The sequence below is a fragment of the Arachis hypogaea genome, chromosome 15 (genome assembly GCF_003086295.3).
Source record: "Arachis hypogaea cultivar Tifrunner chromosome 15, arahy.Tifrunner.gnm2.J5K5, whole genome shotgun sequence".
NCBI classification, from domain to species: domain Eukaryota; kingdom Viridiplantae; phylum Streptophyta; class Magnoliopsida; order Fabales; family Fabaceae; genus Arachis; species Arachis hypogaea.
Genome location: NC_092050.1, coordinates 18,121,665 through 18,134,255, shown reverse-complemented (window position 1 = coordinate 18,134,255; position 12,591 = coordinate 18,121,665). Strand labels below are relative to the sequence as shown.

At 36.6% G+C, this 12,591-nt stretch overlaps 1 protein-coding gene across 6 annotated transcripts; it reads left to right on the top strand.

Moving 5' to 3' along the window:
* The first annotated feature begins 341 nt into the window (after positions 1–341).
* On the top strand, positions 342–11,589 carry LOC112749775 (homogentisate solanesyltransferase, chloroplastic). Of its 6 annotated transcripts, none has more exons than XM_072218734.1 (12): positions 353–701; positions 1,011–1,416; positions 2,040–2,322; positions 3,110–3,234; positions 3,332–3,478; positions 3,702–3,927; positions 4,098–4,171; positions 4,457–4,549; positions 4,721–4,838; positions 4,932–4,994; positions 5,138–5,170; positions 11,233–11,589. In XM_072218734.1, the coding sequence occupies exons 3-12, from the start codon at positions 2,056–2,058 to the stop codon at positions 11,305–11,307; spliced, it is 1,221 nt and encodes a 406-aa protein (XP_072074835.1). In that variant the 5' UTR covers positions 353–701; positions 1,011–1,416; positions 2,040–2,055; the 3' UTR covers positions 11,308–11,589. The 6 variants fall into 6 exon arrangements, with proteins under 6 accessions (XP_025653943.1, XP_025653941.1, XP_072074835.1 ...); XM_025798157.3 differs by having other exon boundaries at positions 429–701; positions 1,011–1,280; XM_072218736.1 differs by having other exon boundaries at positions 450–701; positions 1,011–1,280; positions 4,919–4,994.
* The last annotated feature ends 1,002 nt before the right edge of the window (positions 11,590–12,591 follow it).

Sequence of the window (12,591 nt, the reverse complement as noted above, 5' to 3'; positions counted from 1 at the left end):
TTTATATTAAATTTATTACTATTTTTCTTAGTTCTCTTAACTTCTAAACAAGGTAAAAGTCTAATATCTTTATTATCTTGAAAACATATAAAAAAAATGATAAAGAAATTTTTTTATTTAAGCATTATTAGATATTTAGAATGATGAAGAAAATATATTATTCTTTTATTTATTTATTTATTTTAAAAAAGAGATTGGTTGATGGCATAGTTTTGAAAATCGAATTGAACCGATCGATTCAATCGGATTAATCGGAATTTGGTCATTAAGTTGGTCCGAATAGGTCTAGAAATTGATCGGCAAAAAATCGGTTACAAAACCGGTCAAATTGGTGATTAACCGATGAATTGGCAGAACCGTTCGATTTTTTCGAGAGTTTTCGACAAACCCTCCAAAACGGTGCCGTTTTTTCCCAAAAAAAAAAAAAAGAAAAAGGAGGAGAAACGGCCAAACGCAAAACTGGAGTGAACCATAGAAGCCATCGCAGCTTCTTCTTCACAAAGCCACAAACTCATCTCCTCTCTTCACTTCTCTGAGAACCATAGAAGCCACCGCAGCACCCAATCGCGCAGCCACCGCAGCGACGGGTTTGACCACCGCAGCCCCCACCGCGTCGTTGTCATCGCCGAGCTCGCCTTCTCTCTGTTCGCCGGTGTCGCGTCCTCTGTCATCGCCATTGCTCGCCTTCCACCTCGCCGCCGGTAAGTAATACTTTGTTCGCAGTTTCGCACTTCACAGCCATCTCCTCGGCGTCTGCTTGCTGGTTTAGGGTTTAGCAATTGATTTCTGATAATACTTGTTATTTGTTTCAAATTGATTTACTGATTAGCTGGATTTTCTGAGGTTATTGTTCGCTGGTTTAGTAATTTTTGCTGAGGTTATAGATTTATTTGTTATTTCTGATTTTCTGTTCATGATGTTTTTTGCTGAGGTTATTATTTGCTGGTTTAGTAATTGTTTGATGAGGTTATTAATTTATTTGTTATTCTATTCATGATTTTGTTGCTGAGGTTATTGTTTGCCACTGCTCACCTCTGTTCCACTGCTCACCGCGAACGTCTCTCCATCGTCACCTCTGTTCCACTGCTCCAGGGCATTTTCTGCACCAGCCCTTTTTGTTCTTCCTCCAAGAACGGGTTAGCCGGATAATTGTTCTTATTTCAAAGAAGGAGTTCTTTTAACTTTCACAACAGCGTATTCTTGCACAAAAGAGCGTAGGGACCTTGCTTTCACCTCTGTGGAACGCTCGAGCAGTCGAGCTTCTTCCCTTTGTTCTCCAGGTTCTCTCTTTTTCTGCTAAGTTTCTTGATGAGGCTGTGGGCATCTTCAAGGCTAGAAATTATGGAAGTAGCCCTCTCTAGTTGCTTGTTGAGGACCATTGTATTTTGATTGACTTCATTTAGTGATTTTTTTCAGGTTAACTGTTCTTTTCAATTTGAATTAATTCTTTTAAAATAATTCTGTTAATTTTTTTGGTACTTATTAATTTTGTTGATTGTTAATTCATTTAATTGTCTAATTGTATGGATTCTGACTTCTGAATTTGTTTTCTGAACATTTGATGCCGTATGTAATTGATAATTTTCTGTTTTGAACTTTTGGTGCTGCATGTATTGTTGGCTTCTTTAGAAATTTTCTGTAAATCTGTTCAACAATCAATATTTAGTCATTGGCTATAACGGTATTTAATTTGTGTAAATTTGTGTTTGTAAATTGTAGTTGTTACTAATTAAAAATTTTTATTTTTGAAGATAGAACAACTAGATAGTGATCAAGCATTACGTATATTAATTTTTAATAATTTCATTTAATATTTATTTAACCGGTTGAACCCTGGTTAAACCCCGGTTGGACCATTAAACCAGTGAACCAGTTGTCTTATCGGTTCATTGACCGGTCCGGTTCTTGCAACCTTGGTTGATGGTGCCACAAATCTCTATATCATTTCTTTTACTTGAAGTACACAATGCACAAATCCAAAAAATGCAATGATAAAACTTTCTTTCTTCCAATAAGCTATCTGGATTGATGTTGATTAGGTGGTGGCTTGACTAGATGGTGACCCATTGTATCTGTGATTGCAAAAGTGTTATGCTTTGCCATACTCAGCTCCCCATGAAGCTCTCAACATTTCAATCAACTTCACTTCATGCTCATCCCTCAATTGCCACCTCCAACTGCAACTCCTCCTACTCCATCAAAACACCCACCACCAAGTTTGCTCCAAAGGCTTCTACTTTGTGCTTAAAATTTTCCAGAAACAACCATTCAACTCTACGATATCATGACAGAAGACTCTCGAATAGACCCACTTCCATCACGGTGTGTATTTCTTTTCCCCTTCATATGCCGATTTTGCTTCCTCTATCTGCATGCTACCTTGTTTGTTTTAGTCTGGGATATTCAATTTTTGCTATTGTTGGTAATTAATCAGTGGCAAATGGAGAATCACCTGGGAAATTTGCATGTACTAAAATATCATGAGCTTTGTTTCCTTTAATTTGTTTAACTCCATGGTGTTCATGATATTCTATCACTTTGATTGTATTGAAATCAGTGGCTGGGATTGATTTTGCAATACCGACCCAATTATATTTATATATGGGTAGGAAGGAGCAAATATTGGCCATATAATATAACTATGCACAATGATGAGTTATTTATAGGTCATATGGTTACTTAAAATAGTCATGCAATGCTTTAATTTTGACCATTTATGTAAGATCCAATTATCAAAATTAACTTCTAGAACCATCACAATTAATAGCTCCTTATAGAATTTAGTGAATGTGCAAGTTGAACCTGTTATTTTCATTGAATCAGTGTAACTAGGACTGAAAAGTTTGCTTTATTGACTCCTGTATACCACATATAGATAAAGACATGGACAATATGATGTTAACTAAATATATAAAATTATAGCCTTGTTCACGATTGATAACACAAAGGTTAGCATGAAAAATTTATTTTTCGGCACTAACTGCAGGTGTGCAACCTCTGAATATGCTCATAGCTAATTCAGTTTGTTAGTACTCACATTTTTGCATTGGTTTTAATATATGATATTTTAGTCTGATTCATCAGTTTAAGGTGAAATACCTTATGCTAGGCTTGTACCCATGTTGGAGCTGCTGGATCAGATCGTCCATTTGCAGACAAAGTTTCAGAATTCAAAGATGCATGTTGGAGATTTTTAAGGCCACATACTATACGCGGCACAGCACTAGGTTCTTTGTGAGTAACTTTACCATATGCCTGCAATAAGCAATGCAGTTATTTTTCTCTCAGAAAGTTTACTGTACTGAATGCCGGTTATTCGTTCTGTTTACAGTGCTTTGGTGGCAAGAGCATTGATTGAAAACTCAAATCTGATAAAGTGGTCCCTTCTGTTCAAAGCATTCTCTGGTCTTTTTGCCCTGATTTGTGGGAATGGTTATATAGTTGGAATCAATCAAATCTATGACATTAGCATTGACAAGTATGATGTAATCATTTATAAAATTCTCCGTGAAACTGACTTCCTCTGCCTTTTCCCATAGCTTGCTTGCTAAGTTCCTATATATTTGAATTTGTGTCTTATGTAACTGTCATTTTCGCATTCTTTTCCCTGGATCTGAAGCTGTTTCTGTTGTTGGTTAAAGCTCAACCTAAGTAAATGTATATTGGGTCATTTATCTAAGTAGCTTTATATTCATTTTCAGGGTAAACAAACCTTATTTACCTATAGCTGCTGGAGATCTTTCAGTCCAATCTGCATGGCTATTAGTTGCATTTTTTGCTGCTGCTGGCTTGTTGATTGTTGGATTGAACTTTGGGCCCTTTATATTTTCACTTTACACGCTTGGCCTTTTTCTCGGCACCATCTATTCCGTTCCTCCATTAAGAATGAAACGTTTTCCTATTGCAGCATTTCTTATTATTGCCACGGTATGGTTTACCCTCCTATTCTCCCTATCTAGGCCGAGCTAACAGTACTTAAAGTTCAACTAAATAGTTACTTCATATGATTACTTTCAAGATTCTTTTGAGCAACTGAATGGTTATTTGAATTTGAAGCATCTATTATGGTTGAGCGTTGACAGAAGAGGCTTGTGCAGGTCCGAGGTTTTCTACTTAACTTTGGCGTGTACTATGCCACTAGAGCTGCCCTTGGACTTGCATTTGAGTGGAGGTTTGTGTTTTTCTGTTGCTTCATATTTGTAGTTGGTTAAGGTAAAGAACCAGGTTCATAGGAACATGTTGTGCCAACAATACCTCCACGAAGTCGATCCTAAATATTAATTTGTCTAATTCTATGATTACATGACTTGGCCAGTGAACTTTGCTTGAAAAGTAGGACTATGCTTCCCTGTATAATCGAATCGATCTTATAATTTTATAAAACATTATGTTCTCATCCAATATTGTTTACCTTACTTATTTGAGAACACATTTGTTTTTGTGTCTTTACCTGCAGCTCACCTGTGGTTTTCATCACTACGTTTGTAACATTGTTTGCATTGGTAATTGCTATAACGAAAGATCTTCCAGATGTTGAGGGGGATCGCAAGTAAGTCACATAGTGCTAAGCTTATTTATCCGAGTTGCCGATACGGAGAACTTGTATTTCATTATATCTGCATTTATATATTGTACATGCACAAAGGTTGACCCGCTTCCTGCACTGGGCTATTATCTTATTCTATTCTAATAAGGACTTTCTTGTAATGACTAACTTCAGGTATCAGATATCAACCTTTGCGACAAAACTTGGTGTACGGAACATTGCTTTCCTTGGTTGTGGAATCTTGCTAATGAACTATATTGGTTCAATATTGGCAGCAATTTATACGCCACAGGTTAATATAAACATCCTTGGTCTGCCAATCACACTAATGAAATTTTTTATTCATCTTACATGACTGTACATAAGTCCCAGTTGTATGTTACAGGCTTTCAGGCAATGGTTACTGATACCAGCTCATATGATTTTTGCATCCTGCTTGATTTTCCAGGTTTGCTTCTTGAATTAATAACTATTATGATTTTCATTTTATTTTATTTTATTTTATTTGTGTATGTTTGTCTTGCATTTGCTTTGTCTCCTACTTTGATCCAATCACTCTGAACAGAATGTACTTTGCTAATTATATTTCAGGCATGGGTATTAGAAAAAGCAAATTATACCAAGGTAACATACTACCCCTTCTGTGTGAAAATAATGTAGTTACTCTTTCCATGTTTTTAACATATTTATTATTTTATGGGTAAAGTATACTTTCAAAAAGTTTTAAAAATACTCCTAACGTTTAATTTGATTTAGTTTTGTCCAAGGTTGCGAGAACCGGACCGGTCAATAAACCGGTGAGATTATTGGTTCAATGGTTCACTGGTTCGACCGGGGTTCAGCCGGAGTTCAACCGGTTTAATTAAATATTAAATAAAATTATTAAAAAACTTAAAATAATCTTAAGTATATAAATTCAATAATTTCTAACTTAATAAAATTTAAAATTTCACATAATAAATTATCCATTACTTAACATTAGAGGTTCACAAACAACTTCAAACATCAAAGTTTATAACTAAACAAAAAAACGTACATAATGACAAACCCATAATGTTCTACATTCAAAAGGTTCAATTACTAGCAAGTTTTCAACTAATCAAAGGTGCAATTCATCAAAAATCATAATTATCATTAAGTGTTCCAACATCTCCATCATAAACAGGTAATCCAAAGCCACCATCATCAGAAGTACTACCAAAAGAAGCTGTATTTGAAGAATCAGCAACATTAGGCAAATCCACATCAAGTTCCATGTCTCCTCCATCTAATAAAATAAAATAGAAAACCAAGAAAAAATTAAAGTTACAACTTTACATCAGATATTGAGAGGAAATGAAACAAGTTTTGCTATTTCAATCACCTTTAGGATATGAAGGCATAGCATTATCCGTATAAATTAAATTTTCAATGCCTTCGATGTCTCCATTAGTAAATTCAGGATCATTTTCATCCGGCATTACCAAAAAATCTACTGTGTCAATGCTTTGAATGTCAATTGAATCATAATTCTTCTTGCGATGCATTATAGATTGAAGGCGTAGATTATAAGTGACATAAACAATGTCACTTAGCCTTTGATGCTCTAATCGGTTCCTCCTCTTTGAATGGATTTGTTCAAAGAGGCTCCAGTTCCTCTCACAGCCGGATGATGAAGATGTTTGATGAAGAAGACGAATTGCCATTTTTTGCAAGTTAGGAGCACTCCCACCGTGTAGCCTCCACCATTCACCTACCAGGATATGAAAGTCAACCATCAATTCTCATTCAATATTTAAAAAACATTCAAAGTAAATTGAACATAGAAATATAATAACTTACCAGGTTCAAGTCTCTTAATTGCTTTCAATGCACTCTCCCTTCCAAAATTTCCTTTTCGATCTCGATATAACTGTGTCTCTTGCATTGCGGCAACTGAGTCATCGCAAAGAGTTTCAATATCAAATAAATCAAGCAAAGACCTCAAGATATTTGCCTTCTCAACAAACCCCTCACTATAGAAGAAATCTGGATTCAAAAAGTATGCTGTTGCATGGAGGTTACGCTTCAAATGCTTATCTCATCGCATTTTCAAGATACTTGTATAAGGTGTGTATGCAGATTTCCTATTTCTAAACATTGTCTTGATAGCAATTTTGGCTCTTTGCATGCCCTCATACACGATACCCAGAGAAGGTTTCTCATCAGCATCAACAAGCCTCAATAACTTAATAAGAGGACCAACAAGCATAACAGTAGTAAAACAATCCTCCCAAAACTTACTATCCAAGATAATTGAACTAACCATCTTTCCATTGACACTCTTGGATAATTTATGAAAAGTGAAATATTTGTCCACCACCAATGATTGCAAGTCTTCTTTATGATCATATATACTTTTCAAAGTAATGAAAACAGTAGCAAAACGTGTAACTCCTGGTCGAACAATTTCTTTCCACTCTTTTCTTTTTCTAAGCCATGACAAGAAAATCATATGATTGTAAACAAACACAGTCACTTTTGAAGCACGAGAGGCAAGGTCAGCTATGTGAGGAAGACTTGCTATGTCTTTCAAGATAAGATTGATGCAATGAGCAGCACAAGGAGACCAAAAAATGTTTGGATACTTTTCATGAATGAGTTTTCCAGTTGATAAATAATTCGCAGCATTATCAGTAACCACATGCACAATGTTACTAGACCCAACCCACTCAATAACCTCAGCAAACAATTTAAACAAGGTATCAGCAGTTTTTATCATATCAGAAGCATCAACAGACTTAACAAATGACATACCAGCAGGATAATAAACTAGAAAATTAATTAACGTACGCTGCCTTTGATCAGTCCAGCCATCTGCCATCAGTGTACAACCAGTCCTTTTCCACGAGCTCCTATAACCTTCAACAAGCAACTGACACTCCTTCTTAAGATCGGCCAGCAAATGAACTCTCATTTCATCATATGACGGTCCCTTGAAACCAGGTCCAATTGCAGCAACGCCGTCCAAGGCAGGTTGAAAGTAAGGCGATTGAATTGCATTGAATGGAATTCGTGCATCAATGATCCATCTTGCAAGCCCCAACTTAACCTTGTGCACAACTTGTTTACTGGCCAAGACACTTTTCAAAGTTGGTTGAGAGCCTGGCGTAGTCCTTTCCTTAAAATAACTTCCATTTGGAGTAGCAGCAATCGCTCTTCTCTTTCCTTTGTCTCCCATTGTTGCAGGAGCCGGAGGTTGTACAGGATTAGGCGCTTCACCCTCTTCTTCCGCTTGTGTTTCACTTTTCACATCATAACAATCAGCTGTAAATTTTCTTTTTTCTGCCTTATTTTTTTTGTTTTCCTCGAAAAGCCTTTTGAATTGAAGTTCAACATCTTCAGTTATTTTGTTACAAACTTTAATTTGTCTAGGGATTTTTGCAAGATGATATTTCATTCTATATATCCCCCCTCCATTGTAAGTATTCAAGCAGAAAATACATGTATATTGAGCCTTGTTATTTTTGTCATACTTCACTGTAAAATATTGCCAAGCTGGATCAGATTTACCTCTGGATGAACCAGTTTGAGAATCTTGAACAGCATTATTTTGTGGCTGTGGGTTACTTTGTGATTGTTCCATCTGTAACAATCAGAAAACCATGAACAAATAAATAATTCATCATGAAGCAGCAAACAAAAATCATGAAGGCAGCAAACATATTCAGAAGCAGCAAAACATATTCAAAATCATGAATAAATAACCTCAGAAAATCAAAAACAAAAATCATGAAGGCAGCAAACATTCAAAATCATGAGTAAATAACCTCAGAAAATCAAAAACAAAAATCATGAAGTAGCAAAATAAATCGAAATCAGTAAATCAAGCAGGCAGCAGATAATTCGAAATCACAAAATCAAGAAGGCAGCAAAATAAATCGAAATCAGCAAATCAAGCAGGCAGCAAATTAATCGAAATCAATAAAGAATCAAGCACATAACTCATAATCAGAACTCAGAAGGCAGCAAGTTCAAGCACAGAACTCATAATCAGAAGGCAGCAAGTTCAGAGGGAGGCGAGATCAGAAAATCAAAATCAAGAAGCATAGAACTCATAAATCATAATCAGAATTCAGAAGGAAGCAAGTTCAAGCATAGAGCAGGCGAGCTCATAAATCATAATCAGAACCCAGAAGCCCAGAAGGCAGCAAATAAATCAAGACAAGAACAGAGTCTTACCGGCGGCGAGTGAGGACGCGGTGTCGGCGACGTTCGGCGACGGCGAATGAGGAGGCGGGCTCGGCGACGTTCGGCAACGAGGAGGCGGGCTCAGCGAGAAGCAGAACGTGGTGGTGGTCGCGGCTGCTGTGGATGGCTCGGTGGTTTCTGGAATCTGGAGCTTGGTAGCAATGGTGGGTGAATGGCTCAATGCACTTGGAAAGGGGAAAGGGGAAACTGATTAGGGTTAGTGGGTTACTGCACTGGGTTACGCGTTACGCCTTTCTCTCTTTTTTTTTTTTTTTTTTAAAGCCAAAACGACGTCGTTTGGCATCTCAGGTTGCAAACCATAAAACCGCCAAAAAACCGGACGGTTCTCCCGGTTCGTCGGTTAACCACCGGTTCGACCGGTTTTTTCACCGGTTCTTTGCCAGTCGGTTTTTGACGTTACCCAGACCGACTAGGTGACCGGTTTCCGATTATTCCGGTTGAACCGGCTGATCTGGTTTGGTTTTCAGAACCATGGTTTTGTCCTTAATGTTTAAAATAAATTTCAATTTTATTCCCCATGTTAATTTATTAACAGTCACCTATTAGTCAAAATTCACTTTTCCAATTATACCCCTTGACCACATCATTATCAACATCAACATTTATCTCATCATCTTCTCTCATAACTTCAGCAGTCTATAGCAGTATGTCACCCTACCTCCATCTCTTACAACGCCAAATCACCTTACCTCTACATCATGAATATTATTAGCATCCTCTCATCATCATTGTCACCTTTCCTTCACCTAATTACCATCGCAGCCACCACCACCACTCCCCCACCATATACTGTCGCTCGCTGAATTCATCTTTCTCCAAATCACCCACCATATACCACCACTACCTGAGCTCACCTTTCCTCTCTCTCTCTCTCTCTCTCTCTCTCTCTCTCTCTCTCTCTCAATGAGTTCATCTTTCTCCACTGACCCAGCTCACAATCTCAGTGATGCTTTTCAATAGCGATTCACAAAGACTCAAACTTTGGTCAATGAGTTTACTAATCTCTATGCTATGGTACCAATTCCAACTTGATTTTCTGAATTCTGAAAAAAAAAAGGGGAATTTTGTGTTGCTGTTGTTGTTTGGAGGGGTGGTGGTGGTTGATAAGAGGGGGTATTTGATTTTGGTATTGATAGTTTTTGGAGAAGAGTGGCAGTGTTGGATGTAGAAGAAGAGTGGTTTTATGAAGGTGGTGGGTTACAAAAGGGGAAAGTAAAGGAAGAATAGGCGAGGTGAAGGGTGTTGGCGGTCTTGGATGTAGAAAAAGAGTGTTTTTATGACGGTGGTGGGTTACAAGAGGGAGGGAAAAAGAAGAATAAGTGAGGTTAAGGATGATGAGTTGTTGTTGGTGGTGGGGTGGGGAGGGAGGGGTTAGTGGCAGTAGTGTACAGGAGAGAATGAGAAAAAGATGAATAGGTGGGGTGGAGGTGATGATTATGATAAATGATGGTATGCTTATGGAGGTTGTAGGAGATGGAAGTGGGGTGTTGTTGATTGCTGGAGATATGAGAGATGAGATATGTTGATGATGATGTGGTCAAGGGGTATAATTGGAAAAGTGAATTTTGACTAGTGATTGACTATTACGAAGCCAGGGATAAAATTGAAACTTATTTTAAACAATGGGGACCAAATTGAATTAAATTAAATATTAGGAATATTTTTAAAACTTTTCGAGGACTTAGGGATAAAAAAAATATACTTTACCTTTATTTTATTTTCAATACCTACAAAAATGAATGTGGCAAAAAGTTGATAAAAGACTCAGAAGTTGGATACCAATTTTTTTCTTTTTAGCATTAGTTTATAGTCAATTCAGCTATCAGTTGCCCAAACTTTATATCTTGAACAACAACTATCGAGCACACCTCTCCTCTTTTCGTCAGACTTGGGACTGGGAATTTCTTTGGTGAAGAGTAGAATTGGGTGAAGAATGAAATATATTTTTTATGGGTTTTTTCTTTACTTTAAAAGAAAAGGTAATCTTCACTCTTCAAAAATATTTAACTCTTCACCGTAGCATTACCCTTTGGGACTGACGGTGTGAACCTGCTACAATGCTTAACACCAGCCGAGTTTCACAAACTTCGTATAACTTGTCAATTTTTTTTTAATTTCTTGTTCCATGTCAGTTTTGGGTCATGATTGGTTAAAATTTCAAGTTTGGGCACCAAGAAAAGAGGACAATTTTGCTTTTTTACAGCAAATTGATTTCATTGTATTTTCGATCAGGATGAGATTAGGTCTTTAAAAAAGTACTTATTTTGCTTTGTTTGGTAGTTTAACTTTGTGTGGAGGGCAAGTCAAGTAATAGTTAAATGCTCTCTGTGACACTCCATATAACCGATCTTATCACTAGGATGTATTAAAATTGGTGGTTACATTTGTATAAAGCTTTAGTGACCCAGTTTTCTGTCATTGGTCTAAACTTCTTTGTCAATTGCCTCAACATGCAGGAAGCAATTTCAGGGTTCTATCGATTTATATGGAATCTATTTTATGCTGAGTACGCCATATTTCCTTTCATCTAGCTGATACCACGCTTCAGTTTTCTTTGAAGAGATGCACACGTTGAGAGTCATTGATCTTCATGGCCAAGCCAAATCAACTGGTCATTTTTGTTGTAATTAGTATTGTTGTATATAAAGTATGACGGCATTTTTCTTGTAATAATAGATATAATGTAGAGTGATGGTGGAAAATAAAGAGATTATCCTCATTATATTCCTAAAACGAAAATATATTAAAATTGATATTATCCTCTTTTAGATATTGGAAAATTAGTACAAACATGGCAAGTTCATCTGCAATAATTTCTACTTCCAGTGATGAAAGTGAAAAGGATGTTTGAAATATTTTCATACCTCCTACTACAAAAGCTACTATATTGTCGGTGAGGTATGATGGCGTTGACCATGCTTATCATGGGTCAAGTGCATCAATGTATGTCATACAATCACTATATAGCGATACAATATTTGATTAATCTTTTTAACTCGCCAATTAAAAATCATGTTTGCCATAATCCGTGTGTTGGTGTCATCATACAAAATTTTTCTAACAATGAAGATGTTTTGAAGACTTATTAGAAAAATAGAATGAAATAAAATTGCAAACGGAATCTTAGTCTTAAACTTTTCTCCGCTTCTCCTTTGCGGTCTCATCCCCTCATTTCTTTTGAGTTCTCTCTGTGTCACTTCATCTTCCTTCCCTTCTCGGTTTTCGGTGACTTACTCAATCACTCTTTTGTTGTCTTCTCACATTTTCATCACTCACTCATTACTTAGCCGCCTCAAGGTCCTGTTCTACACTTCTTCTTATTCAAGAGTTATTGAACAATTCAATATAATCCTCCAATTGAATTACGCTTCTCGTTGCTTCTGATTTGCTTAATTGCTTAATTGTTGCTTGATTGATGTTGTTTCTTCTGATTTGACTGTCATGCTGATATTGCTTATTCACTTAATGCTGCTTCTGATTTGCATACGTTTCTTTATTATTGAAGACGATTTGTATTATGTTTCATGGCTTTGAGCCAAGGTTACTGGTAGCATTCTCTAAAGTAGTTATGAATTGAACCCCGCATCTATAACAGTTAAATTGTAAAAGTTTCTTTTTTTAATTTTTTTTTTCTTTTAACCCCATTGTGTTGAAACCCCCTACCCCTAGTGTATCCCCTTCTCTTGTTCAAGGCTTACCATAGTTACCGCATTCACACTGAACGATCTATCAAGGTGCAGGCATCTTAACCAAAGCAAGGAATAGATCATTCAATGTTGAATTCCTGTACTAATATAATTATATAAAGAAACCCA

What these genes read in the sequence shown, in the direction of transcription:
- LOC112749775 (XM_025798158.3), top strand. Translation starts at nt 2,056, where the DNA reads ATGGTGACCCATTGTATCTGTGATTGCAAAAGTGTTATGCTTTGCCAT. An exon ending in GGACTTGCATTTGAGTGGAG is followed by an intron (nt 4,172 to 4,456) that starts GTTTGTGTTTTT and finishes CTTTACCTGCAG; the next exon opens with CTCACCTGTGGTTTTCATCA. An exon ending in GATGTTGAGGGGGATCGCAA is followed by an intron (nt 4,550 to 4,720) that starts GTAAGTCACATA and finishes GACTAACTTCAG; the next exon opens with GTATCAGATATCAACCTTTG.